This window comes from Stomoxys calcitrans, chromosome 3, assembly GCF_963082655.1.
Source record: "Stomoxys calcitrans chromosome 3, idStoCalc2.1, whole genome shotgun sequence".
Classification (NCBI taxonomy): Eukaryota; Metazoa; Arthropoda; class Insecta; order Diptera; family Muscidae; genus Stomoxys; species Stomoxys calcitrans.
Window position 1 is genome coordinate 114,895,853 of NC_081554.1, and position 25,785 is coordinate 114,921,637.

The 25,785-nt window shown below is 40.4% G+C and overlaps 2 protein-coding genes and 1 long non-coding RNA gene across 3 annotated transcripts in view; all 3 read right to left on the reverse strand.

Annotated features, from left to right (window-relative positions):
• Positions 1 to 6,430: 6,430 nt before the first annotated feature.
• Positions 6,431 to 8,165, reverse strand: LOC106081135 (uncharacterized). The gene is made up of 2 exons (XM_013242890.2): positions 8,072 to 8,165; positions 6,431 to 8,015 (listed from the first exon to the last, which is right to left on the reverse strand). Exon 2 carries the CDS (start codon positions 7,804 to 7,806, stop codon positions 6,796 to 6,798), a length of 1,011 nt encoding a protein of 336 aa, XP_013098344.2. The 5' UTR covers positions 7,807 to 8,015; positions 8,072 to 8,165; the 3' UTR covers positions 6,431 to 6,795.
• Positions 8,166 to 10,610: 2,445 nt separating this feature from the next.
• On the reverse strand, positions 10,611 to 11,395 carry LOC131996426 (uncharacterized). Its single transcript, XR_009397855.1, has 2 exons — positions 11,248 to 11,395; positions 10,611 to 11,007 (listed from the first exon to the last, which is right to left on the reverse strand). It is a non-coding gene; the product is annotated as an uncharacterized LOC131996426 (long non-coding RNA).
• A 3,120-nt stretch (positions 11,396 to 14,515) lies between these two features.
• The window catches only part of LOC106081155 (mitogen-activated protein kinase ERK-A), a 90,713-nt gene continuing 79,443 nt past the window's right edge, over positions 14,516 to 25,785 (reverse strand). The window contains exon 7 of the mRNA XM_013242937.2: positions 14,516 to 16,618. Within this exon, the coding sequence (XP_013098391.2) occupies positions 16,490 to 16,618 (129 nt within the window). The 3' untranslated portion in view covers positions 14,516 to 16,489. The remainder of the gene's footprint in view (positions 16,619 to 25,785) is intronic.

The window sequence follows — 25,785 nt, forward strand, 5'->3', positions numbered from 1 at the left end:
CTATCCTATCCATACCATTGAGGTATAATCAAAGCGACGATAGGAAACCTAGAAGGAAAGGCAAACGTTTCGGATCGGATATGATATGATTATTACCACATTAAAATAATAGGCCATCAGCAATCAATATTTCATTCAAAATACATTCTTTGGATTTCAAGATAGTGGCCCAATTTGTTTTTCTATCTCATATTTCAACATTTTTCGGTTATAAATACGAAAATTTATTTAGTGCGTTCTGGGATTCACTTTCCCTTTTACCCCTTGAAAGACGTTTCGTTTCGAACCTTAGACAGCTTCTCAAAGAAATGAAAACCTAAAGTGGAACTCCATATGACTGCCAGTGCGGGAGACACGGGACACGGATTTACACCTAGACCATTTTCGGTAGCCCACTTCGCTGGTGCACGTGGAGCTTCATGGGTTATATTTCTTAGAGTGCTGAAAAACTTCCCCTAACCGTAAAAGCCACGTCATCAGCATACGCGACAACTTTTAAACCTTTTTCTTCCAGAGACAATAATATATTGTTAAAGACTATATTCCAAAGTAGAGGAGACAGTAAACCTCCTTGAGGTGTTCCTCTGCTGACCCATCTTTTAAGATCCACAGACCCCAAGCCTGCCGCAAGCATCTTTTAGTATGAAAGTTATTAATAAACTTTCTTACGGTAGAGTTGATGCCTAGTAACTCCAATTCCTTCATGATTGACGTCGTTTTTACTTTATTGAAAGTTCCCTCAATGTCAAGAAATTTTAACATTGTATATTCCTTGACAGTGAGAGGACCCTATATGCAGCCCACTTGGTCGTGAAGGGCTGTTTCAGTAGATTTGTCTTTACTATATGCATGATGATGCCGAGATAGGCGATCTCCAGGGATCTTTGCCCTAAGATATGTTTCTGTCAACCTCTCAAAAGTTGTCAGCATAAAGGATGACAGACTAATAGGACAAAAATGTTTCGCCTTCGTGTGGTAAAGTTTTCCTGCTTTCGGAATGAAAATTACCTTCGTGTCCCTCCATGCCACAGGTATATATGACATTCTGATACAAGCAGAACATATCTCCACAAGCCAGGGAACCAGTCTATCGGACACAGCTTGTAATTCAACGGGTGATACATCATCAGGAACTTAAAGGAGTCGAAACTTCTTACCGCCCATAAGATTTTCGGCCCAGACACAACTTCCCTAACAACCTCCGACGAATGCTTGCCCTTATATTTTCTTAGCTCAGCCTTATAGATTTCCCAATCGCTCTTGTGGCTTTCGCCCTGTTGCAAGTCATCCAGGGCCTTCGTGATCCGCTTGACAATTATGTCTATGTCCTCCAGAATTTCCACTTCCTTTTCTGGTCTAAAAGGGATAGACGTGCAGAATTTGTGCCGAAATTTATCCCAATCCGCTTTTCTTCTGTTAGGCGCGGGAGCACTTTGTAACGAACCACCACACGGGCTCTACTTCCTCTGGAGTGGCTACCTCCTTGCCCCGGCCGCGCTCAGTCTTGGGGCAGTTCTTTCCCTTCAGAAGTAGACTCGGTTTTGCAAACATAAAAGTAAAATAAGGTAGCTCTTGAAAAGGAAAAGATAGAGGTAGAAAATGAAGTAAGGAAATAGAAAAGGGAGAAATAGGAAGATGATATTATTACTACAGGATGCAGTTATTGATCTCGTAACTGATCAGCTTCCCACCCTACCATGCTGAATTCCAAGTTCTTTCAGCCCTTAAATAACCTCCTCTACTTAAAGACCATCACCTTTCACAAATGAACGGATAATGCTTAGAAATTCATTACAATATATATTTAAAATTAATCAAAACAATAGTAAAAAGTGATGCTATAAATCATATTAAGATAAGAGGAAATATTAATTGCAAATTTGATAATAAAAAAAAACTAGTAATAATTATTTTAAATGTTAAACAAAAAAAAAATTAAAACAATTAATAAATAAGCAGAAGAAATCTTTTTGATTTCTATGATTTTTTAAAGTGTACTAGTTGTAGGTATTTGAGCATATGCAAACTAAATCGCGAATGTAAAAAATAAAATAAGGACTCACCCGTTAATTCAACGTTGTCATCAGGCCTGTTGACTGGGAGTTATTCATTGTTATGACAGCTGAAATTCTTTCTTTTTTTTTAAAAATTTAGTTTGCTGAGCTCACGGTTTGTTTAAAATGTTGTTAAATTATTTCGATAGCTAATTCACTAAGTAGAATTTTTAAATTAGGGTTTCTTCCATTTAAAAGACAGCATTTGGTTGCAAAATATTGTTAAATTGATGGAGAACATCCTTATGTGATATTGGCTTCAATGAATGCCCTTCTTAAATAGTTGCCATTTGATGGGGAATTCCCGCTTTAGCGGCAATTCCAAATAGATTTACTAATCAGATTTACTATTTTTGTTGCATCCGTTTATACAAATTTTCCAAAGTCCAGTTAAAATTATATCGTCAAATCCTTGTGTAGTTTCATAGAAATTCTTCTAGATTTCCTTTTAAAATTTTCAGTGGTAGGTAAAATATTGCCTCACAAAAATCCTTTAGAATCTTCTTGAACGATGTGGAACACGGCGATTTTCTACAAAAACTGAAAGCCAAAACTTCTTTTCTAACGCGCTATTTGACAAAATTGTAAAAAAATCTTATAATTTTCTCCGTTTTAAATGAAAAATTCAAATAAAATTTTAAACAAAAATTAATTATTTTCTGTCCTTTCCGAACAACGTCTTGACAGTTCAAAGTTTCAAATAAAATTGAATCGAAAATTAGTTGTTTGAGTATAAAAGAATTTAGAAATCTCTAGTTTACATTCCAAAGCCTCTGTGAGTCTAACCAAAAAAACTTTTCATGCAGTATAAATTTCCTCATCCAAATTGTTAAAATTTATCAGTCACAACTTCTGCAGTATTTTTCTAAGGCTGAAAGTAATATAACGATGATCTGAGAAGCTGTGGTCATCCATCAATTCCCTGTCGCATATTCTTGCGCTTTTATCTTCCGATACAATGGATATATGTAGTACCTCTTGCCTGTTCCTGGTAATATCTTGTCATGCAAGCTCCCATACGCATTTTGGGGCAGGGGAGAAAGCAGTGGTACCACTCTTCCTCAGCACCCTGAACACTTGCGGTGTGGACGATTTCTCCTTACATGCTTCACCAACTGCTGCTGTCGAAGTAGTTTTTGAGTTCTATCCTTCCCCGCTGGAGCGTACCTTGAGCCCAGTCCAACCGGATGATCCACTCACATAGGTGTTGGGGGTCTGTTTCGATGCCTTTCCTTCCTGTCTCTCCTGCAGGGGGATTTTCAGTATCCTGCAATCCGCTAGACTTTAACGATGTGGTCGATAGTTCCTTAAGCATGTGTTCAGCAACAACAGCTGAGTCGTCTTCTGATTCCCCAACCCCACCGCTTGTATAGACCTTCAGTTTCAACTTGTTGAATCCGTAGGATGCAAATCCTTCAGGCTTGTTGAGGTCTGTGAGACAGCCGAAGTTTAATATGAATACTGCATGTCTCCGGTCACCATCAGCCTCATCCAAACTTGAAAAATTGGGTTTTCATTCCCTTAGTTTTCCAAGCATCGATTCAGGATTTGAGGGAATGCTTGGCGTCCAAGCATGCGTCATTGGTTGAGAATGAATATCTTCCTTCTTGACTAAATCTAGTGCTGCACCTGCCCAGATCTCACTCTCTTTAGCGCATAACGATACATTTAAATTGAGCGTTGATCGCCGAAGGCAATTAGTCTGTATCGGCCCCAATACCAGCCTGGATCATCACAAATTGGAGGGGACGCAGTAAATTCCGCAAGGACATCAGAGTATACTAATGACAGTCCATTGACTATCCCACTCCAATTATTCCTAGGTATGCAACACTGTTCCTCTCCCTTGTCGACAACTGCCATCACTAAACTGTCCCTAGCGACATTGGCAAAGGTTCTTGGACCCATCTTACTATTGTGCGTCCTTGTTCTTTTATGTACGGGATGTTTCCGAATTTAGACGTGCAGCAAATTCCCTAGCCCATTTTAGGGAGTCCCTCTTCCTATTAGGGAGGGTCTTAGGATCATTCGCACCAAGCCTCTCAATAAACCTGAGAGCGAAAAGTCTTCTATTATTCCAACCTCTTAAAGTGCGTGTTGGTTTGCCGGGCAAGGCCGATGGCTTAGGCAAATTATAGGCATGCGAAGAAAGATTATGTTCGGCCTTGTCCTTAAGACACAAACCAAGTGTCTTCGTCAAAAGCCCCCGCTGACCAGTCGTTTGTCGGCTGTGGGAGCCTGGAGCAGCCGCTCCGCCAGTCGAGGTTTCAGTAGCAGACAACATGCTACGGCCTGATACCACCATTCCCGACACAGGATAGCTGTGGGCACCACACAGGCTGGAACATTGAGGTCCGATCTGTGTGGTGTTCCTTGCTGTTACGAGAAGCTTAGCTGCGAGCGTTCACAGGTTGTGGATAGTGGAATGCTCCATACGTAGTTGCTGCAACTGCAGTCGCGGACACTCAGCGGTATCGAGTGGAAAGTCTCAGTGAGAGGCCAGGCGGCACCGACTCTTGCACAAATACTAAGTGCCTATGATGCTCGATATGACAAGGCGAGTTATTGGTGCCTTTAAATATCCAATGGCCACCCTGTTCCCACGCCTATCGGTTTTTTGGACCGGAACGAGCTTGCTCATCTACAGGAGCATGACGAGGATCGCCACCTCCACATGTAAACGTGGTCACAACAACAACAACCACCATTTCACGATCCCATGGGAGCCGGTTGTACGCACCGAATTGACCCGATGGAATCCTTCATCGGCAAGGGCTGCCGCCTCAATGTACGTGTTAGTCTTTTTTCGTCATGGGAGAGGTACATCCCGGAGTGCCTTCTCCGCACGATTCTGACCCATGCCGGAATTAAAAAGAAACCCGGACCCTGGTTCTGTTCGGTTTGCCAGAACCGCCTCCATCATCGGTCGGTGTCGGTGAGGTGTAATCGGTGCATGGTGTGGGTACATTTCCGGTCTTTCTCTGGCCTCACATCACTACGGGAGTATAGTCATACTGAATATGTTGCAAGGTACTGTGCGAACATAGCCAGCAGTGGGTACAAGCGTCGTCATCGTTGCCTGCTGCGTCCTCCTCAGAGAGCTGAATCTGGATATAAAGAGGGTAGTCAACGAACATAGGCGGAATTTGTGGCGGGAACACTTTGAGCAATGTAACTTAGGCACCGGTTTAGGCAAGCTGTGATCTACTGTTGAGTCACTCTCGAACCCCGGTAGACGGGATGACAGGACCTCACTTTTGGTGACGTAACCGTGACTGATCCGAAGAGATGCGCCAGGTTGTTCAACCGTCAATTTATTGTGCATACCGAGAGTGATAGGGCAAGGAGGAGTGCTGAAGTATCTGAATTTACCTGGAATTGAGTACCTTACTCCTGAAGATATCTGCCACCAAATCTTCAGCCACATTATTCACTACAAATACGCGTGAGGTGAAAACCGAGGTGACTGTGACGATCGATGGAGAAATGGTTCTGACCTTCAAGTGTCCCAAAATACTTGGCGTCACATTTGCCAGCTCTTACACATTCTCCCCCCCATGCCACAGCAATCTGCGATAAAGTCAAAAGAAGAAACAAGGTCCTCAAGTCACTTGCTGGCAGCACTTGGGGTGCAGACAAAGAAACCTTGTTGACCACGTACAAAGCAATTGGCCGGTCTGTGGTAAGTTATGTAGCGCCAGTGTGGTGTCATCAGCTTTGTGACACGCAGTGGAATAATATTCAGATCTGTCAGAATGCCGCCCTCCGAACTGAGACGGGTTGTTTCCTCAGTTCTTATGTGGACCACCTCAATCAGAAGACAAAGATCCTACCAGTGCGAAGACATAACTACACGCTGTGAGTTTCAGCGCTACAAGAGAGAACCTCTAGATTAAGCGGCACATCAAGCAGGTCTAGACAACATTCATGCAGACACGGTAGCATATGCGTTAAATAGCTACCGGGTGAATGTAGTCCTTGGAGACCGCCTCCCATTGTACCTGAAGAAATTGACCTCCTCCGGCAAACCAGAGTAGATCTGGCTCAATTACGTTCCAGCAGAGGCAAAAGCCTCAATTCCTACAGAGCAAGGATTTATTCCGACGTGCAAGACGTATATTCCGATTGTAACCAGGAACCACACGATACATGTCACCTGTTAAACTGCCCGGCCAGACCCACTCGACTCAGACCCAAATCCCTGTGGACACACCCCATCTTAGTCGCAGAGTTTCTGGGTCTAAACACTCAACAGAATCAAGCAGACGAAAGATAGAACACAACAAACTGCTACAACAACAACAACAACCATAGCAGCTGTCGGGTCTTTGGAGTCCATTCTCAACCTACCACAAGGAATAAAACTAGAGAAAAACTTAGTGTTTTACGAGTACATTTATTAGAGAATAAATCCATCCATTCTAAAAAGTTAAAAACATACACAGCATTTGAAATGTAAATTTGTAATCCATTATCCACTTTTTGTTCAAGATGGTACGAGTGTATATGATTGTAGCTATATTGAAATTATTATTCATTATAAAAAAAAAGATTAAAATTATATGTATATGCATACGAAATAAGGATATTGGCGTTAGGTACACACATATTGAACCTACAATTTATTTGTTTATTTTCCATGGTGGAAACAAATGAAGAATCGATCATTTTCTTTGTTCTGCTCATTTGGGAACTTGCATAAAACTACTAATATGAATGGTTTAAAAAAGTTTCCTTCTTCCTATATGTACATCATTTCGGCCATCGACGACATCTTTTTTGGGATGTGAACAAATGTATCAAAATAACTGGCCAACTCAGTAATAGTGATATCGTCAGAGGGCGCTACTGCACTGTTTCCAGCAGCCTGCTGTGAACAAGTTGTGCTACATCGTTGTTCAGCGTAACCGCTGCGTTGCACATTTAGAGGAGGCTGTGCCAACGCATTAAAATTATGACTATTGTCTGTAACTGAGTCACTGACACAGCCCCCAATACGGTCTTCCGTTACAGAACTATCCAGTGCCTTTGGTTTCGAATTGGTTCGGTGGCGCTGTTTACTACTGCAGGTTTGTGATTGCATTTTGGTGAAAGTCTTTGAGTTCCTGTTGGGCATACTAATAAGGTCCGGGCGACTGCTAAATTGAACATCTTCTTTCAAGAGATTGTGGCATTCATCAATTAAATCACGGAAATCGCTCATACCCTTCGTGGTTAAAGGGAGCCTTTCATTGTTTGGGTTGCATAATTCAAATCCATCTTCTCCATTTTTAGAAGACGTAAGTTTTCTCCTTGCACTGCTTTGGGGATGCAAACAAAAAGATAACGCCTTTAGAACCGGTTCTCTCAGTAGTATTTTGCGACTGCCCGAACTAGCTGCTGATGCTACGCCTTTCTTAAGTGATTGCTTCAACACCCCACTATTCAGAAGTGATAGACGAGGACATCCCATCAAGTTAGTATTAGAAGATGGTATATGTTTCAGTTCATCTAGGACACTACTTTCTGAGGCACGCCTAAACCGACATCTATGACAACTTACACTTCTTGATGGCATCCACAGCGATTTGCGATGCTTGCCTTCGTCGTCGTTTTCATTTGTTGCTTTGGTCGACTTTGCAAAATCACCACTTACACCGAAGAATGGATTGAGGGCTAAGGGAGTGTTGTTTGCTGTTAGTTTGGCCTGTGGCAGAACTGGAGCAATTTGAAGTTTGTTCAATTTGTCGGGCAATTCCTCATCGGTTGCCATAATTAACTGGTATTATATTCTAATTGCACTTTAGAATTTAATTGTGTACAATAGCCAATTCCTTATTACATAGAACTTGGAATTTTATCGATTACTCTTGATTTTGGTGGCAGCCACTTGTCGTCCTTGAATTTGTATGCAGGAATTGTTTCTTAAATCGAACAATGCGGAAGTTTTATATAGTTTAGCTCGCACGCTCCAACAAAAAACTATTAATAAGACAACGATTAATTCCAATTTTCAAGCAATTTTTTAATTCTTTTACCAATGATTATTTCTTTTCATTGCCTTTATTTTCAATAATATTTATTTCTATTGTTTATGCGTTCTCATCTTTTCGATAACATTTACAGCGTTGTATTCTGGTGGTGGTGGAAAAAAGTTCAAAGTAAATAAATATACGGTAATGGCAAGCAGCCAGCTGAGTACAATTCGTTTGACTTGCCGACCAATTCAAAGCTAAGTTTACACTGACCCCTTAAAAGTGTTTTATGATTATTTTGTCATCTAATGGCAAGTATAGATTCGTCTTCGCGAAATTTCTTCGATATTACTTTTTTTTAGATAATAGATTTTTTACATTTTTTTACTTACATTCTGCATTAACGCTGGTACTAAGTTTTTTTTTTTGGGAAAAATTTCCCAAAATCATTCTTTCGGTAGTTTGACAAGGTATCCACATTTGATTTGGGGTTCGTTGGCCAAAATGTCGCAATTTACATATAAAAATTAATATGACACCAACCAATTTATCAGCTGCTTACGTACATGCCAGATAATTCATTTACAGGAAGTGGCAGTTGCCCAACACCAAATGAATATATCTTGGTACCAGCCCTTACATGCAAATGTGAGTGTGTGGACCAAACTGAACTTCATATAAGTTGTTGCATTTTCAACCAAAACCTATCCCTTCGAAATTAATAAATAATTAAAAACAAAACTATTTAAAAAGAAACAAATTCAGCTTTTATTTGTAAAAATAATTAGATTTTGTAGTATTATCGTTGGTATTAGTTAAATAAGCACAACTTTCCAAAACCCTTTGCCAGCATCTTCCACTTGTATAATGTTGTTGTAAAAGCAACACTTTCATTCACAATCGTTATTACTTCGTACAGATTTATTGCAATAGCTTGTAATGAAAGAAACTTTATTTTTTATTTATTTTAGAAGTAAATTTATTTTTATACAAATGTGTTATTTATGCATCCACAAATAATATTTTTTTTTCACCCCGAATAAACATGTGAGCAAGATCACGAACACGCGTTTATTTTACGTAAAAAAAGGCCTAGTTGCGCAGCGAAATTGTTTGTGCTCTTTTTGGGCGTCGTGAAATGTAAATTTCTTCTAGATGAAAAAACAAGTTATAGGGAAATAAACACTTTTAATCAATATTTTTCCATTATTGCTGACATCGTAATGGAGGAACTTCTGAATGGCACATGTAGACGACATTTTCGCGATTGCAAAAAAAATCATACGTGGCAGATACACTGAAGACTCTGAACTCCTTCAACAAATTCATCCAATTTAAGAAGAAAGGGGAATATGATGGCAAACTACCTTATTTGGATTCGGTAGTTTGTAGACATGGCAACCAGCTGAAAGTATTGGGTTGCCCAAAAAGTAATTGCGGATTTTTCATATAGTCGGCGTTAACAAATTTTTTCACAGCTTGTGACTCTGTAATTGCATTCTTTCTTCTGTCAGTTATCAGCTGTTACTTTTAGCTTGCTTTAGAAAAAAAGTGTAAAAAAAGTATATTTGATTAAAGTTCATTCTAAGTTTTATTAAAAATGCATTTACTTTCTTTTAAAAAATCCGCAATTACTTTTTGGGCAACCTAATAGATTGGTATAAAAATCGACGGCCTCTGGAAAATTGATCAATTTTTACTCCAAACACCACAAAAGAATAACAAACACGGCCACGAATTTTATTAGAAGATTATTTAATATACGTTATCCAGACTTTTATTGAGAGGAAAATAAAGGAAATTCTTAGATCTAACGACTTTCCCATTTGGACAATTAAAACACTATTAAGCAAAGCTATGCAAGGTCTTGGGAAAATCATTGACGGAAAGCAGAATACCGAAGGAACAATTTACAAACCACTGATATACATACAAGGATTCTCCGAAAGATTTGGCATTTCAAATCTATACGACAAGGACAAATACCAACTCGCGTTAAGAACAAGCAGAACTGTGAATGTATTTTTCAGCAAAACAAAAAGTAAAATTAAAAATGAGGTAAAATCCAACGTGGTATGTAAAATTAAATACAATGGCGACAAGTCCAATATATGGTCAATGGCATATATTGGCACTACCATGAAGAAACTAAAAACTAGGTTATCAGCACATAAATCTGACCAAAAAGCCAATGATAAACCAATCCAGCAAAAAACTGCTCCAGCAGCACTGTGCATTGACGGGTCATGAGCCAAACTTCATCGACGAGGACATCTTAGCTCAAGAGAACAACTACAGACGAAGATTCACTCTCGAGTTGTTGCATATCATAGACTTACCACCTGACGAGGGAATGAATTTCAAAAAAGACATAGAAAGCTGCGCCAAGGTATATGCCACACAGTCAACAAGCACAGCAGAAGAGAACATTCAGTTGCCAACAGACAATTGTTAGTGAAACAACTCAATAAATGTAATAGTAAATTAAAGATTCTTATTGTGTTTCTGTTTTTTATTTTTTGTTTAAATCCATCTAGCCTTGAAAATGATAGACGGAGTCTACCGAAATATTGAAATGAAATAAAAGAAAAAACATTAAATATTTGTGTTTTCATTTTATTATTCAAAATATAAAATTAAATTTGAAGGAAAAAAACTTGCTGATTTCATTCAGTAGGACATTCTCTCATTACTTATGAGAAAATCTTCATAAAAGTATTATGTTTTCATTGGGATTTTCGTAGTGTTTCGAAGAAGTAACCGAGAAATATGTGTGTTTTCAATTGTGGAAGCACCAGCTTTTAGATTGCACAGAAAAATATATTCAGACCTGTTCCGATTTTCACGGAGGTTTGCGAATACAAATATTATCAAATTCGCGCGATGCATAGACCGATTCTTCGGTTTTCGTGTGATTTGCATTTAATTAATATTACACTTCGTTGGCAACACTAACGCAAGTGCAAAGAGGATTGAAATAACAGAGAAATAGTTGTGCTCTAAAATTTGACAGAAAATTTCAAGTTAATAGGTGTTGGTAATTATTTTATTTTTCTTCAAAGCAAGCAGCTTTTCCGAACAAATTAAATTTGCAGCAAAAAGAAAATAAATTAAAGCAAGAAAGATACACATATTGGAAGCTCCAACTGGCGAAACCCTATTAACGTGCATTATGCCAAAGTTTCCATCACGGGAAAGGAAATAATGCAAATTTAGAAAATGCAAACTACAATACATACCATTTAGAGCAAAATTCTCCTCGTAGTATCTTCTAAAATAATTCTCATTTATCTATATACACAAGCGCCACCAAACAGTCCTTATGAGAAGTTTAAATTTTTTATCTATATAAATTTATCTATTCAGCTATAGCAGAAGTGAGTCAAATGCTTTGTCTAATTAACTGCCTGAAGTTAATTACGTCGTTAACTTTCGATCACAAAAAAATTTCTAACTTCACAGGGGGACACAAAGTGAAAAAAATTATTGGGTTGCCCAAAAAGTAATTGCGGATTTTTTAAAAGAAAGTAAATGCATTTTTAATAAAAATTTAATCAAATATACTTTTTTACACTTTTTTTCTAAAGCAAGCTAAGAGTAACAGCTAATAACTGGCAGAAGAAAGAATGCAATTACAGAGTCACAAGCTGTGAAAAAATTTGTCAACGCCGACTATATGAAAAATCCGCAATTACTTTTTGGACAACCCAATAGTAAGTTTGTATCAAGATGTGTGCACTTCGCTAGAAAAACTTTTACTCAGCGTTTTGAGGTACACTACCTGGTAATTATGTCATGGTTTGTATCAAGATATGTATATTCAACAACAAAATATTAAGTGCACTATCTGTCAAAATCAGTGATTAATACAACTCTGTTTTGTGTATCTTACTAGTTCGTGCCATTTTCAGTTGTTTGGGTGTGTCCTGGTTCCTAACTTTAATAAACACGCAACCCACTTCGAGAAAAAAATTGTACTCAGCTGTTAACGGTACACTACCTGGTTGTTGTTGTAGCAGTTTATTGTGTTCTGTCTTTCGTCTGCTAGATTCTGTTGAGTGTCAAGACCCAAGAACTCTGGCCGGGCAGTTAAACCCCGGTCCCTGGTTACAATCGAGACATACATCTTGCACGTCGGTACCAATCCTTGCTCTGTAGAAGTTGAGGCGGCTGTATCTGTCGGAACGTAATTGAGCCAGAACTAATCTTGTTTTCCCGTGGAAGTCAATTTCTTCAGGTGCAATGGGAGGCGGTCGTTCTCCAAGGACTACATTCACCCAGGAGCCATTTACCGCATCTGCATGAATGTTGTCAAGACCTGCTTCATATGCCGCTTGATCTAGAGATTCTCTCTTGTAGCGCTGAACATCACGCCCTAGATCATGTAGATCTACCTTAAGGCTTCTGGGCGTATGGATATTTATCCACAAGATGATGATTTGGATGGTCTCTGCGATAACAGTCATAAAGGTATTGCTTAGACATCATGCAGTTATGTCTCCGCACTGGTAGGATCTTTGTCTCCTGATGGAGGTGGTCTACATGAGAACTGAGGAGACCGCCCGTTGCAGTTATTCCACTGCGTGTCACAAAGTCGACGAGATCCACAGACCGGCCAACTGCTTTGTACGTGGTCAACAAAGTTTCTTTGTCTGCACCCCAAGTGCTGCCAGCAAGTGACTTGAGGACCTTGTTTCTACTTTTGACTTTATCGCAGATTGCTGTGGCATTTGGGGAGAATGTGTAAGAGCTGCCAAATGTGACGCCAAGCATTTTAGGACGCTTGATGGTCGGAATCATTTCTCCATCGACCATCACAGTCAGCTCAGTATTCACCTCACGCGTATTTGTAGTGAACAATGTGGCTGAAGATTTGTGTCTTCACATTTTTTGCAGCGAAATATAAGGCAAGTTCGTTGAGGTAGACGTTCTACCTATAGCAGATGTCAACAATGGGCCATGATCGTACAATCGTCCGCATATGATGCGATCTCTATGCCGTCTGGAGGGGATGGAATGGAGGATAGGTAGCATGGCTGACCGTGTCGGATGCCTTCGATAGGTCCAGTGCCACGAGGACCGTCCTATCACATGGCCTGGGCTAATTGAAGCTACGGCAAATGTGTGCGGAATCCATGTTGATGCTCGCCGAATGGAAATTCTCCTACGAGGCTCGGGAGGAGTAATGCCTCAAGCGTCTTCGCCACTGGTGAGAGAAGGGAGATCGGTCTGTACGACTCCCCTTAGCTCGGGTCCTTTCCAGGCTTCAGTAGCGGGATCTCTCTGTCCATTTTCCAGACATCGGGAACTAAAAGAGTGTTCCAAGGCAGGTTGGGTACAGTAGTAAGGTACTCAACTCCAGGTAAATCCAGATTCTTTAGCATCAGTGTAGAGATTCCGTCGAGGCCCAACGCCTTGGACGATTTGGCGTCACGGATGACATTTGTAACTTCGCCCACGTTAAATTGTGATGGCTGTCAATCGGCACGGAGACCACGAATACGGCGAATGGCTCTCCTTTACCTGTCACTCGCGGGATGCACAATAAATTGGCGGTTGAATAACATCGCATCTCTTCGGATCAGTCACGGTTATGTCGCCAAAAGTGACTGAGGTCCTGTCCTCCTGTCTAGCGGTTTCGGGAGTGACTTAACAGAAGACCACAGCTTGCCTACACCGGTGCCTAAGTTACATTGCTCCAAGCGTTCCAGCCACAAATTCCGTTTATGTTCGTTGACTACCCTGTTTATTTCCAGATTCAGCTCGCTGATTCTAGGGTTAGTGGGGTCCATACCACGAATCCCATCACGCTCGTATGCGAGTACCACTGCCTGCTCCGGAAAGTTGGGCCGCAGGGGTATTCGACCGGCTGGCATAAAGCGAGCGGATGCTGCGTTAATAATGTCTGGAAGCGGCGATTGGTATACTCTCCGAAGACCTGCCCAATCGGCCTTGTTCTGATTAATAAACGTCCGGCGCACAGAGGCTATGAAGTATTATGAGGAGGTGGTGTGACCTCAAAGAGATGACGGCTTGCCAGGATACGTCACTCAGGAGATCAGGGGATGCAATGGAAATGTCTGGCGAGCTGCTGCACCTCCTCGTAATCCTAGTGGGGGCATCAAAACGTGGAGCTTCCAATCTGCTCTATTAAAATATTGCCCGGCACTGGCCAGGCAATATTTGGGCTGGGATGCTTCCGTTGCGTATATTGCCGTACAGGTGAGGTGTCGGGGGGTCACGTAGTCCGTGGACGACGACGCTTGTGACCCACTGTTGGCTATGTTCGCACAGCACCTTGCGACATATCCAGTATGACTATATGTCATGGTTTATATTCTTAAATAGTAGTCGAACATTCGCGGATTGGACTACGACGACTTACCCAATTAAGGCGTTTCATTTCCATCCCTATGCGAATACTACGAAGACAACCAGCCAGCCAAGTAAAACACTAATTTTTGTCGCTTTACCATTTTGTATTTGAAACAAAGTACGCACACACAATTAGTTTGAGATCGATTTATTAATCTGTAATGATTTGTTAACCAAACTAAAGTCTTATTCAAACGAAATCCATATTGTAATTATCAGTTCAACATGCATGTGATGGTAATTTGACATATCCGTTTCCATATATTTTAAACAAATTCCATAAAGACAGACATAGTTATATTAAAAACAAACAAACAAAAAAAGTGTTGAAGAGGTTGGTATGGTACAGAAAACACATAGTGGAAGTTAAAGCAGTTAATGGATAATCTAATTTTTTCTTATTTATTCATTAAATGTGTTAAAAATATTATCTTATTTGAATTAAATACAATGATCAAGTTTTATTCGTACTCTTAAAACGAGGAGCACATCCATCTGTCAATCGAGTGTTCACAACTCGAACGCGTCCGCCCGCCCTCGCCATTCTTAAATTGAATTGAATTTCAATGAACATCAGCTTTATTAGATTTCTAAAATATTAAAATCACATGAACGAACGATTCCATTGATAAATAAGATTAACAACTACTACTCGTGGTCTCTTAAAAACAGAGACATACATGTGTAAATACATAGACGACATAAAACATTTGTAAGATATTTGAAATGTTCATGATCAGTTTTTACGTTGACTTATTTTAGTTTGAAGAAATTGTTTGTTTTTCTTACTTTGTGTATATGCGTGTGTATGTGTTCTAATGGATAACCTATAAAAACTAAACAGGTTTTGTCTGTGCCCCTTTATGACATGATCTTCTCCAGATTGGATCTCCTTTTTCTTTTCTCCCCAGGTGCATGAACAAAATAGTTTCTTGTTTTTTTTTATAATTTAGGGTTTTGGTGAAATATGAATGAAATTAAAAAAAAAATTGTTTGTGTCGACCCTTGATTTGCTAAAACTCCAATATTCCAGTGCCCAACATGGTGGCGGTGCTAATTATAGTTCCAAAATACCTACATGGGGGCAGTTGTAAGATACAATGGTGTATCCATTGAAATAAGGATCCAAAATGAATGAAGCACATAAAAATTGAACTTAACGTGTAGTAACAGACAAAAAAAAAGTATTTTAGTATTTTTTAATTATATTTTGTTTCAATAGTTAAAATGCTAAATATACAAATTTTGTGCAATTTATCCGCTTTGTTTTTTTGTTTATTTTGTTTTTGTATTTGTGTTTTTCGTAAAGGTTCTTTTGTTGTGTTTTTTCTGTTTGTTTATGAAGACGATAATATTAAGTTTTTTTTTTTATTTTCATATTTAATTTAACTACACTCACAGAATTATTGAACATTTTATTAACCCGAGATAAAATAAGAGGAAGAAATACTAAATACTTTGTTGTATCTTACTGTTAGTTAAAAAGTGTTGAATAAAAATAATAGCAATAATCATAATGACAATAATAATAATAAGATGCAGTACAATAATCGTAAAAATTAAAAGTAACTTTGAGAAATACGAAGGTGTTGAATACGATGGAAATGAAGAACAATTAATATATGTATATCTATATATGCTTGTTTGTATGTACGTTCTTTTTTTAATATTTTAAATATGTATGTATGTTTAAGATCACAATGATGGTGAAGCACTTTCAGTTGAAACATCATAAAAATAATTGGAGCATGCACTTAAAGATAATAGGCGCATGCACCAATTGGCATCAACTTTGCGGAATCTTCTCCATTTGCATTTAAATTATTTTCAATGATTTTTCTTGGGGATTTTTCAAAGAGTGAGGGAATCAAATGTAGAATCAAATAGTAACGACCAGTTGATCTCGTTCAGGTGTGATTATGTCTCATCAAATATAATCACTCAAATATAAACTAAAAAAAAAATAAAATGCAGGTTACGTTGTTATTTTGTTGCTGTTTGACCTTTTCCATCTCTAACATATGTCCTCTTTCATCCTATCCCCTGAATATCTATTATCGTATAATTTTACAGCAAGCCACAACTCAGTTCCCAATGTCGTCATCTTTACACGGCCTGATTATCTGGTTGTCGTTCTGTGAACTTGAGAGTTTCCTCAAAAATAAGAGTTTTTAGTGTTTCCCTTGGAAGATCGTCCAGTTCCATGCCAATACGGAATGGCACCTCTGCAACGGGCTGAAATAAAAAGATGTCAATTAAATTCCAGACAATAACATATCTGTTGTTTTACGTTATTTCCATAACAACACAGATAAAACGTTTTTAATTCGGCCGAATCTTGGCAACCCTCCACCATAAATTCTGATAATAATTTACACAAAATTATTTAATTTAATTTTATAATTTTTATTTGCCCATTCATTAGTCAATTAACAATGCATAAAAAAGTTTTCTCAAAAATAAATCGAAAAAAGTTAATCTCATACATTTCACTAATATTACCAATAATAATTTATCTATAAAAGAGTTGGTTGACTGACTGACTGATCATCGCCCAGTCCAAAGGGCTAAAGCTAGAATCATGAAATTTTGCACGCATGTTGGCCTTGGGTTATAGGCACGGGATAAGGATGGCTTTGGTGATATACGAAAGTACGAAATAGTACACATTTGCCCAGCGCAAACGGAAAGGGCTAGAATTATGTTCTGGGGGGGCTTAAATTAAAGAGCGTCTCGAAAAAAAAAATAAGGCATGGTAAAAAAATTCATTGGAAAATCGTACCGGAAGTGGGAGAAATACTACGTTTGTTGTTGTTGTAACCACATTTGCATGTGGAGGTGGAGATCCTCGTCATGCTCCTGTACATGAGCAAGCTCGTTCCGGTAGGCGTGGGAACAGGGTGGCCATTGGATATTTAATGGCACCAATAACTCGCCTTGTCATATCGAGCATCATAGGCACTCAGTATTTGTGCAAGAGCCGGTGCCGCCTGGCCTCTCACTGAGACTCTCCGCTCGATACCGCTGAGTGTCCGCGACTGTAGTTGCAGCAACTCCGTATGGAGCATTCCACTATCCGCAACCAGTGGACGTGACCGGTAGCTCGCAGCTAAGCTTCTCGTAATAGCCATGAACACCTCACATATCGGACCTCAATGTTCCAGCCTGTGTGGTGCGCACAGCTATCCCGTGCCGGGTACCGCCATTGGTACTATTTGGTACTTTCTTTATTAATTGACTGTTTGTCCATGTCGAACGGTTGCTTTTCATTCGTCTGGGCTTCCTTTCCGATCTATATTCGTCGACATAGACGTTTTTAAGTATTTATTCAGGATGATGACACCAGTTTTGAGATAAAGCGAAGAATAATACTGGCAAACAGATGCTATTTTGGACTAAGTAAGCAGTTTAGAAACAAGGCCACCCCTCGACAGACGAAGACTACACTTTACAAGACACTGATACTACCCGTGCTGTTATACGGTTCTGAAGCATGGGTACTTGTGAAAGCAGATGAGGCAGTGCTTGGAGTATTTGAGAGAAAGATTCTTCGTAAAATATATGGACCAGTTTGCGTTAACGGAGAATATTGGCGACGTATGAAGCACGAGCTGTATGAGCTGTATGACGACGATAGCATAGTTACACGCATCAAAATACAATGGCTGCGTTGGCTAGGTCATGTTGTCAGAATGGATGAAGAAGCTGCAGCAAAGAAGACTTTTGAAGGCAAACACGGTGGTACACGCAAACAGGGAAGACCAAAAGTCCGATGGAAAGATCAAGTTGTGGGAGACACCTCGAAACTTGGTGTCAGAGATTTTAGAATGAGCGCAGAAGATCGAGGCGCTTGGAACGCTATTCTACGTTCGACTAGTGGAAGAAATATTCTGTCATAGTCAATTAAAGTAAAGTAAGTATTCAGGATGAGTTATTAGCTCTTTTGACTTTGACGAATCTGTTAATACATCGAAATTCTTCCCTTTTGGTCGAATTATAGTTTAAACAACTCTTGAGTGACGCAAAAAATTCATTTCGAGATGGACAAACAGACTATTAGAGTTTGCAGAAATTCGTACATTTAGGTACTACAAAAAGTGCCAAAAAGGTACGAAATGGGTGAACTTTGTACAGGGCGGATGGATAAATGTAGGATTTTGACCTCAAAGACATCTGGTGTAAAAGTGTGAGGGTAAAATAAAAAAAAAATGGAAAAATAGTACTGGTAACGGGAGGAAACGTAAATTTAGTACAGCAATTGGTACCATTTAGTACTTTCATTATAGAGCTCTGAAATTTGGCATGTAAATATATCAAGGGAATATATAATGGGTGACTCAATGATCTATTCAAAATTCGTACACTTTGGTACCATAATTCGAACCATTTAATACTTTCTTTACAGATGGAACTAGAGGTCTGAAATGTGGCATGTAGTAATACATGATGGGCGACTAAATGGTTTTATCAAATTCGAACATTTTGGTACCAAAATTGGTACTATTTGGTACTCTCTTTATAGATGGAGCTAGAGGTCCAAAATTTGGTATGTAGGTACAAATAAGAAATATATGATGGGTGACTAATGCTACGACCCATGCCTAAAATAACTAGGGCGAACAGTAGTTAGATGGATCCAAGAACCTTTGCTAATGTCGCTAGGGACAGTTTGGTGATGGTAGTTGTCGACAAGGGAGAAGAACGGGGTTGCATACCAAGGAATAGTTGGAGTAGGATAGTCAATGGGCTGTCATCTGCATAGTCTAATGTCTTTAAGAGGTTGGAATAAAAGAAGGCGCATCGCTCTCAGGTTTATTGAGAGGCTTGGTGCGAATGATCCCAAGACTCTCACCGTTAGGAAGAGAGACTCCCTTAATTGGGCTGCGGTCATCTGGAGGGCATCCCATGCCTAAAAGAACTAGGGCGAACAATAGTAAGATGGGTCGAAGAAACTTTGCTAATATCGCTAGGGACAGTTTCGTGATGGCAGTTGTCGACAAGGGAGAAGAACAGAGCTGCACACGTAAGAACAATTGTGGTGGGATATTCAATGGACTGTCATCTTTATACTCTGATGTCCTTGCGAAATTGCCCAGTTTGTAACGATGCAGACTGGTATCAGGGCCGATACAAACTAATTGCTTTCGAGGATCAACGCTCAATTGAAATGTATCGTTGCGCCCTAAGAAAGATTTGCAAGATCTGGCAAGACGCAGCACTGGATTTAGCCAGGGAAGAAGATATTCCTTCTCGACCAATGACACACGCTTGAATACCTCAGATCTTGAGTCCATACTTAGGAGACTTAAGGAATGTAATACCAATCTTTCAAACACTAACTGGAACATTGGATAAGGCTGATGGCGACCGGATACATGCAGTATTCGTACTAATCTCCGGCTGTCTCGCAGACCTCAACAAGTCTGAAGGAGAACAAGTTGGAACTGAACGTATATAGAAGCGGTGGGAATGGGGAATTAGGAGACGACTCAGTAGTTGTTGCTGAACACTTGCCCGAGGAACTATCGACCACATCGCTAAAGTCTGGCGGATTGCAGGGGACTGAAAATCCGGCTGCCACGATCGAAAAATGAGGGGAATGCCCCGAAACGTGGATATGACGTAGTTCTTACCCAGGAAACATGGGTGTGTGGTGGAATGGTTCGTGGACTAAGAATAAGAATGCCTTTAGCGACATGTAAGCTTAGTATTCAAGATCAGGCCCGAAGGGCAACGAATGATAGATGGTCGCAAAGAGGTGGCTGTGAGCATTCCAAAACAATATGGCTTAATCTAGATTTGAAGAGGTCTTCCCTTTTGCTGTCGCTGGCTAAAACAGACGTCTCAGTCATTGTGTCCGTCATGACGGGTCACTATCTGATCGAAAAAAATGCTGACAGACTGAAGTTTGCCAGTAACGACTTTTGCAGAAGCTGTGAGGACATCGAAGAAAAAGAGTACACCTTCTGTATGTAATTCCCGCATTGGAAGTCAGAAGGAGTTCAATTTTAGGTTATCATTTATTTGAGAACCTGTCTGAATTAGCGATTGTGAACGATCGTAGCAGCGATCCGACTGAGGAACAAAAAGGTAGCAGAAGCCGACGGGTTAGGGACTGAACTATTTAAGGCCGGAGGCGACACGCTGATAAGGCGAATGCATCAGCTTGTCTGCGCAATCTGAATTGAAGAACGCATAACCGATGATACTATGTCCCGTATACAAGATAGGAGACAAGACAGAATGTTGGCACATTACACATTACATACATCGAGTACATCGAGAGTATTTCGGGCGTACTGTGTCAAATATTAAACCCTAAAGTCAATGAGATAATTGGGCCCTATCAATGCGAACCTAGACCTGGTAAATCCCCCCTATACCAGATATTCAAATCCCTTTACCTTCAAATGCACACTAATCACAAGAGAACACAAGCTACTCGCCTATGCCGACGACATCGACATCATAGGTCGGTCACCGGAAGTAGTAACTGCAGCCTTTGAAAGAATGGAAATAGAAATTGTGAAAATGGGTCTGGAAGTAAATGGATATAAGACGAAATGGATGGTTTCAACGCCCAAAACCCCTTGTACAACCGAGCAGATAAAGAAAATGTAGAAAGTTGGGAACCACACCTATGAGATAGTTACCAACTTTATCTACCTCGACACCGCCGCAATCGCAACGAATGACACCAGTTTTGAGATTAAGCGAAAAATACTACTGGCAAACAGATGCCACTTTGGATTAAGTAAGCAGTTTAGACACAAGACCACCTCTCGACAAACGAAGATTACAATTATTATTTGGGCAGGGGTGTTAAAATACACAATTAAATACTTGTTTATAAACACTTTGATCTATAATATTGATGTTGAGGAAAAATTATTATTTTTTTTTGACTTTAATTGAAATGGCGGAGTACGACTCTATATGCCAGGTTGTACTTCCGAAGTTGGTGTCCCCACCAACTGTAAATTAAAACACGTGTAATAAAATTACGGAATTAAAAAAAAAAGAAAAAAAAATTACAGTTATAACTGTACTGAGTATAACGATGACTAAGCACCGAATCCCGAAGCGTCCACTTCAGACGAATTCTAAATGCAAAGTGAAAAATTATTTTAAAATTTTTATGTCAGTCTTTTTCCAACGGACGTCTTTTCATTTCGCTCCTCAAAGAAAAAAAAAACGTATCTCGGATTACGAAAAATTTTAAAGCCTTTCAGGAGTAGGCTCAGAAGGACTCCAAAGACCCAACAGCTGTTGTGGTGGCATCAGACCGTAGCATGTTGTCCTCCCCTCCTATAGGTGTGGGTGTCTTTGCACCCGTAGTCGAGAGTAATGCTTCAAGCGCACAACCAGTCGTCAGACTACCAAGAGCTTCCCGATTTCAAGTACTCTGGGAAGACCAAGCCGGCTCCCCACAATAGACAGTGTCCTGCGCAGGGAGACAAAGTCGGAACAGGAATGAAGGAAGTGCGCACGGCCCTTGAGTCTTCATGGAGGACTGTTACTTCCAAAAGGAGGCCACAGCCATCGCGGAATGGGAAGATGCTCGCTGATAACGGTAAGGAGTCGCCCTCTTACGCCAGTGTGGCATGGAAGCACAACAGATATGAGCTGACTTATATAGTCATCAATATTGGCAGTACATCCGGTAGGATTCCACCAGATCATCGGTCCCAGGTGGAAGATCTGGTTAACGATCGGATTTTCGAACATGTGTGAAACTCTGTAGAGGGTCCACCCATACAAATGATGAGCTGCGAGTATAGAGGGGAGATCTTTACGCTGCGTTTTGCGTCGGCGGAATGTATTGATACCGTTGGTATTGATCAAGTCTCCGTGACGAGTTTGGCTAAGACTAAAAGCATGGCGCACTACGGGAGCAAAGCTGTCTGTCAACACCGCCCAACGAACAGGGGGCTGACAACGAGACAAAATATCAGGCAGTGCAGTGACGAGAGACCCAACACAGCCTTACAAACAGGGACCGACGACGGACCCATCACAGACTTCAAGATTCGAAATACTGAGATACGTAAAGATCCTAATATTGAAACATTAGGCAGTGCAGCGACAGGAGTCTCAATGTAGCCTAACTAACAGGGAGCCGATCACCTACTCCCAAGAAGCCCATTTACTTAAGATTTGGAAGACTAAGATAGGCAAAGATCCTATTATTGGAACATCAGGCAGTACAGGGAATGAAAATTCAATACAGCCTAACGAATAGGGACCCGACGATGGAACCATTACCGACTTTATAAAAAGTCGGAATACTAGGATAGGCAAAGAAACTAATACGATGACATCAGGCAGTGCAGCGACAGGAAAGTCAATGCAGGGAGCAGACGATGAGATCATCATCCACTCCCAAGATTTCCATTTACTGGCGCGACAGTTACACACACTCTGATGGGGAAAATCGGCAAGGGCAAGATTCGTATTGCCTTATTTCAGCAGCCATGGATGACCCCGGAACAATATTTCTGGACTGAACCATATCAACTACCAATTATTCTATGCTAACACTGGTACTCTGCCGAGGACCTGTGTTATTTGTCACAAACATTTAAATTATACATTTTCCCCAGAATTGTCAACGTAGGATGCAACAGTGATGAGACAGGAAGTCGGTAGAGCATATGGCATCACTTTATCTGCCTTTCGACTCTCCGTCACCGCCACATACGTCGTAGCTGCAACGGTTGGTGAGGAAAGCAAAACAGACAGGAAATGAGGTACTAATAGGGTACGATGCGAACTCTCACCACATTTCATGGGGTAGTAACAATTTTAATAAGCGGGGCCAAGCCCTGTCAGAATTCTTGAATACTAAATTCCTAATAACACTTAATATTGGTAACATCGCTATCTTTGTTAATAGGATTAGGGAGGAGATTTAAGATGTGACAATATGTTCTAAAAATCTAATCGATAAGGTTCAGGATTGGAGGGTCTCCATGGAGCACTCCTTCCCAGACCATCGCTACATTAGGTTTAGAATAGCACGACTAGCGCCGAATCCGATAAGCTTCCGTAATAATTTGAAAATCAACTTGCCAAAGTTCAGAAGAATACTCAAAAAAAGACTTTGGCAAGATAATTTAGATTGTCCAAGAATAGAAGACATTGACAACAACATCAACAAGATAACGACAGCACTAGTGGAGTCTTTTGAAGATAGATGTCCTCTTCGAGGAGGGAAATTACTTCAAGAAAAACCCTGGAGGACCGGGGAGATTCGTAACATTGATAAAGAGGTCCGCAGACATTACAACAGAGCACATATTAAAAAAGCGGAAGTTCACTGGGATGGGTACTACACACGGATCAAGGAATACAATAAAATTACCAAAGCGGTAAAACGTGCTTCCTGGAAGCTTTTCTGTGAAAAGTTCCATAGCTAAGATGAAAAAGTTTCTCTCAAAAACCCATGTCCAAACTGAAACGTTAGTAGACGACATGGGAGTGAGAGCAGAGACAATGGAGGACATGTTGAGACTTTTGATGACAACCCATTTTCCACAGGATACGACGGGACTCACGGAGACACGGGAATCTTGGAATAATGAGGTTGATAGAAAGCTTATCCTTCGATGTCAAGGCGTTTCGAGGGGGCATTTAACAATGTGCGGACCGACACATTGATCCAATCCTTAGACCAGTACCAGGTGGACCGGGTCCTTAGGGACTGGATGAACCATATGCTAAGGAACAGGTGGATAAATTGTGGGTCTCATTAAATAAATATAACGGAGAAAGTGGTACAGAGGGTATTTTATCGCCACTCCTTTGGGTGTACACCATAAATAGCCTATTACGGATGCTGACTGAAGAGTGATTTGAACCTGTCTGCAGACGATGTTATAATACTTCTTGGGAGTAAGGATCCGAACCAGCTATGCAGAAGGGCCGAAAGGGAGCTTACTGAGAAGGCTCACAAATGTTGGGCACCATGTAGCCGAAATAGGGCCTGAATCCGAGGATAGTCCATTGGTTCTACAGGAGCATGATAAGACCAATACTTACTTACGCCTCAGTAGTTTGATGGACTGCTATGGAGAAAAAGTGCAACGTAAAGATAATACAACAGGTTCAGAGAACATTTTGTTCTGGCATATTCTATTCGGCATCTTGAGACTATTCTAGATATCCGTGCCATTGATGATCGACTTAAGTCGATGGGAGAATGGATTGAGGATGGGAGCTGGTCATACCATCGCGGTATAATCGAGGCGACGATAGGAAACCTGGAAGGCGGAAGGAGGCTTCCGATCGGATACCTGAGGCGACACTTGAGTTCATGTGCCGCTGGCAGCAGTCCCTCGCATGATCTGGAAGATTATGTTACACGGATGGATCAAAGCTATAGCACAGAGTGGGTCTATATTGAGAACCCAGGGACTGAGATCTGTTTTAGACTCCTGACCACAATAAAGTTCTGCAGGCGGAGATCCGGGCGATCACGGAATACGTGAGGTAGTGTGGTGTTAATGCGAGAATGTCGAGTGTAAACATCTTTACGGACAGTAAAATGGCGATAAGGGCAATAAAAACCACGAACTGTCTTGCAGTGTAAGAAGGAGATTAACGCCTTCTCTGAGGATGACACATCGTTGGGTGCCGACTGTCGTCCATAAACTCGGTTAACCTGAAGCCTTTCGGGACGACGCAGTCCGAGTTAAGGAAGTGAGCGACGAATGCGCATGCAACATTGTGGAACAGCAAAACGGTCGGTAGGACGGCGACAATCCTATGCGGGGATCCAGATCCTGAGAAGATGAGGCTATTACTGAAAGGGAGTAAGAAGGAGGTCAGTATAGCTCTTGGCATCATAATGGGACACATAGGACTACGAGCTCACTTATGTAAAATCGGTGGGGCAAGTGATAGCATGGGGGAAAGAGACGGCTAAAGACACCGTTACTTAGGTGGGGACACAATACCAGACATGAACCAACTTAGGGGTGTGGTATGGAAAACAATATCGGATTTTGAAAATAGCACGGAATTCCTAACTTAAAATTTTCTTTCTTTTTTAGTTTTTAGAGCACACAACGAGCCGATTACGGGCTTTATGCAGGTTGTTGTCTGGTCAAGTCAAATTTAGCACATGTTGAGTTGTACATGCCGTGTGATGCAATCGAAACCAACATATGAAATTAAATTTTCGTGCTCTATTCCTTCTGACAAAAACATAACGCTGAGTTCAGCGGTTTTGTTGTCAGTCGAATGAAAACAACCCCAAATTTATTTTTTTTTACAAATATATGATTTAACCAGCTTTCTCATAACTTTAACACAATTATTACAACAACAACACAATTATTACGAATTGTGTTGTTGTTTGAGCGTTTTCGCTCAAACTTTAGGTTTTGTCATGCGAAAAT

Excerpts from the sequence above, each read along its gene's own strand:
- LOC106081135 (XM_013242890.2), bottom strand. The coding sequence starts at position 7,806 with ATGGCAACCGATGAGGAATTGCCCGACAAATTGAACAAACTTCAAATT.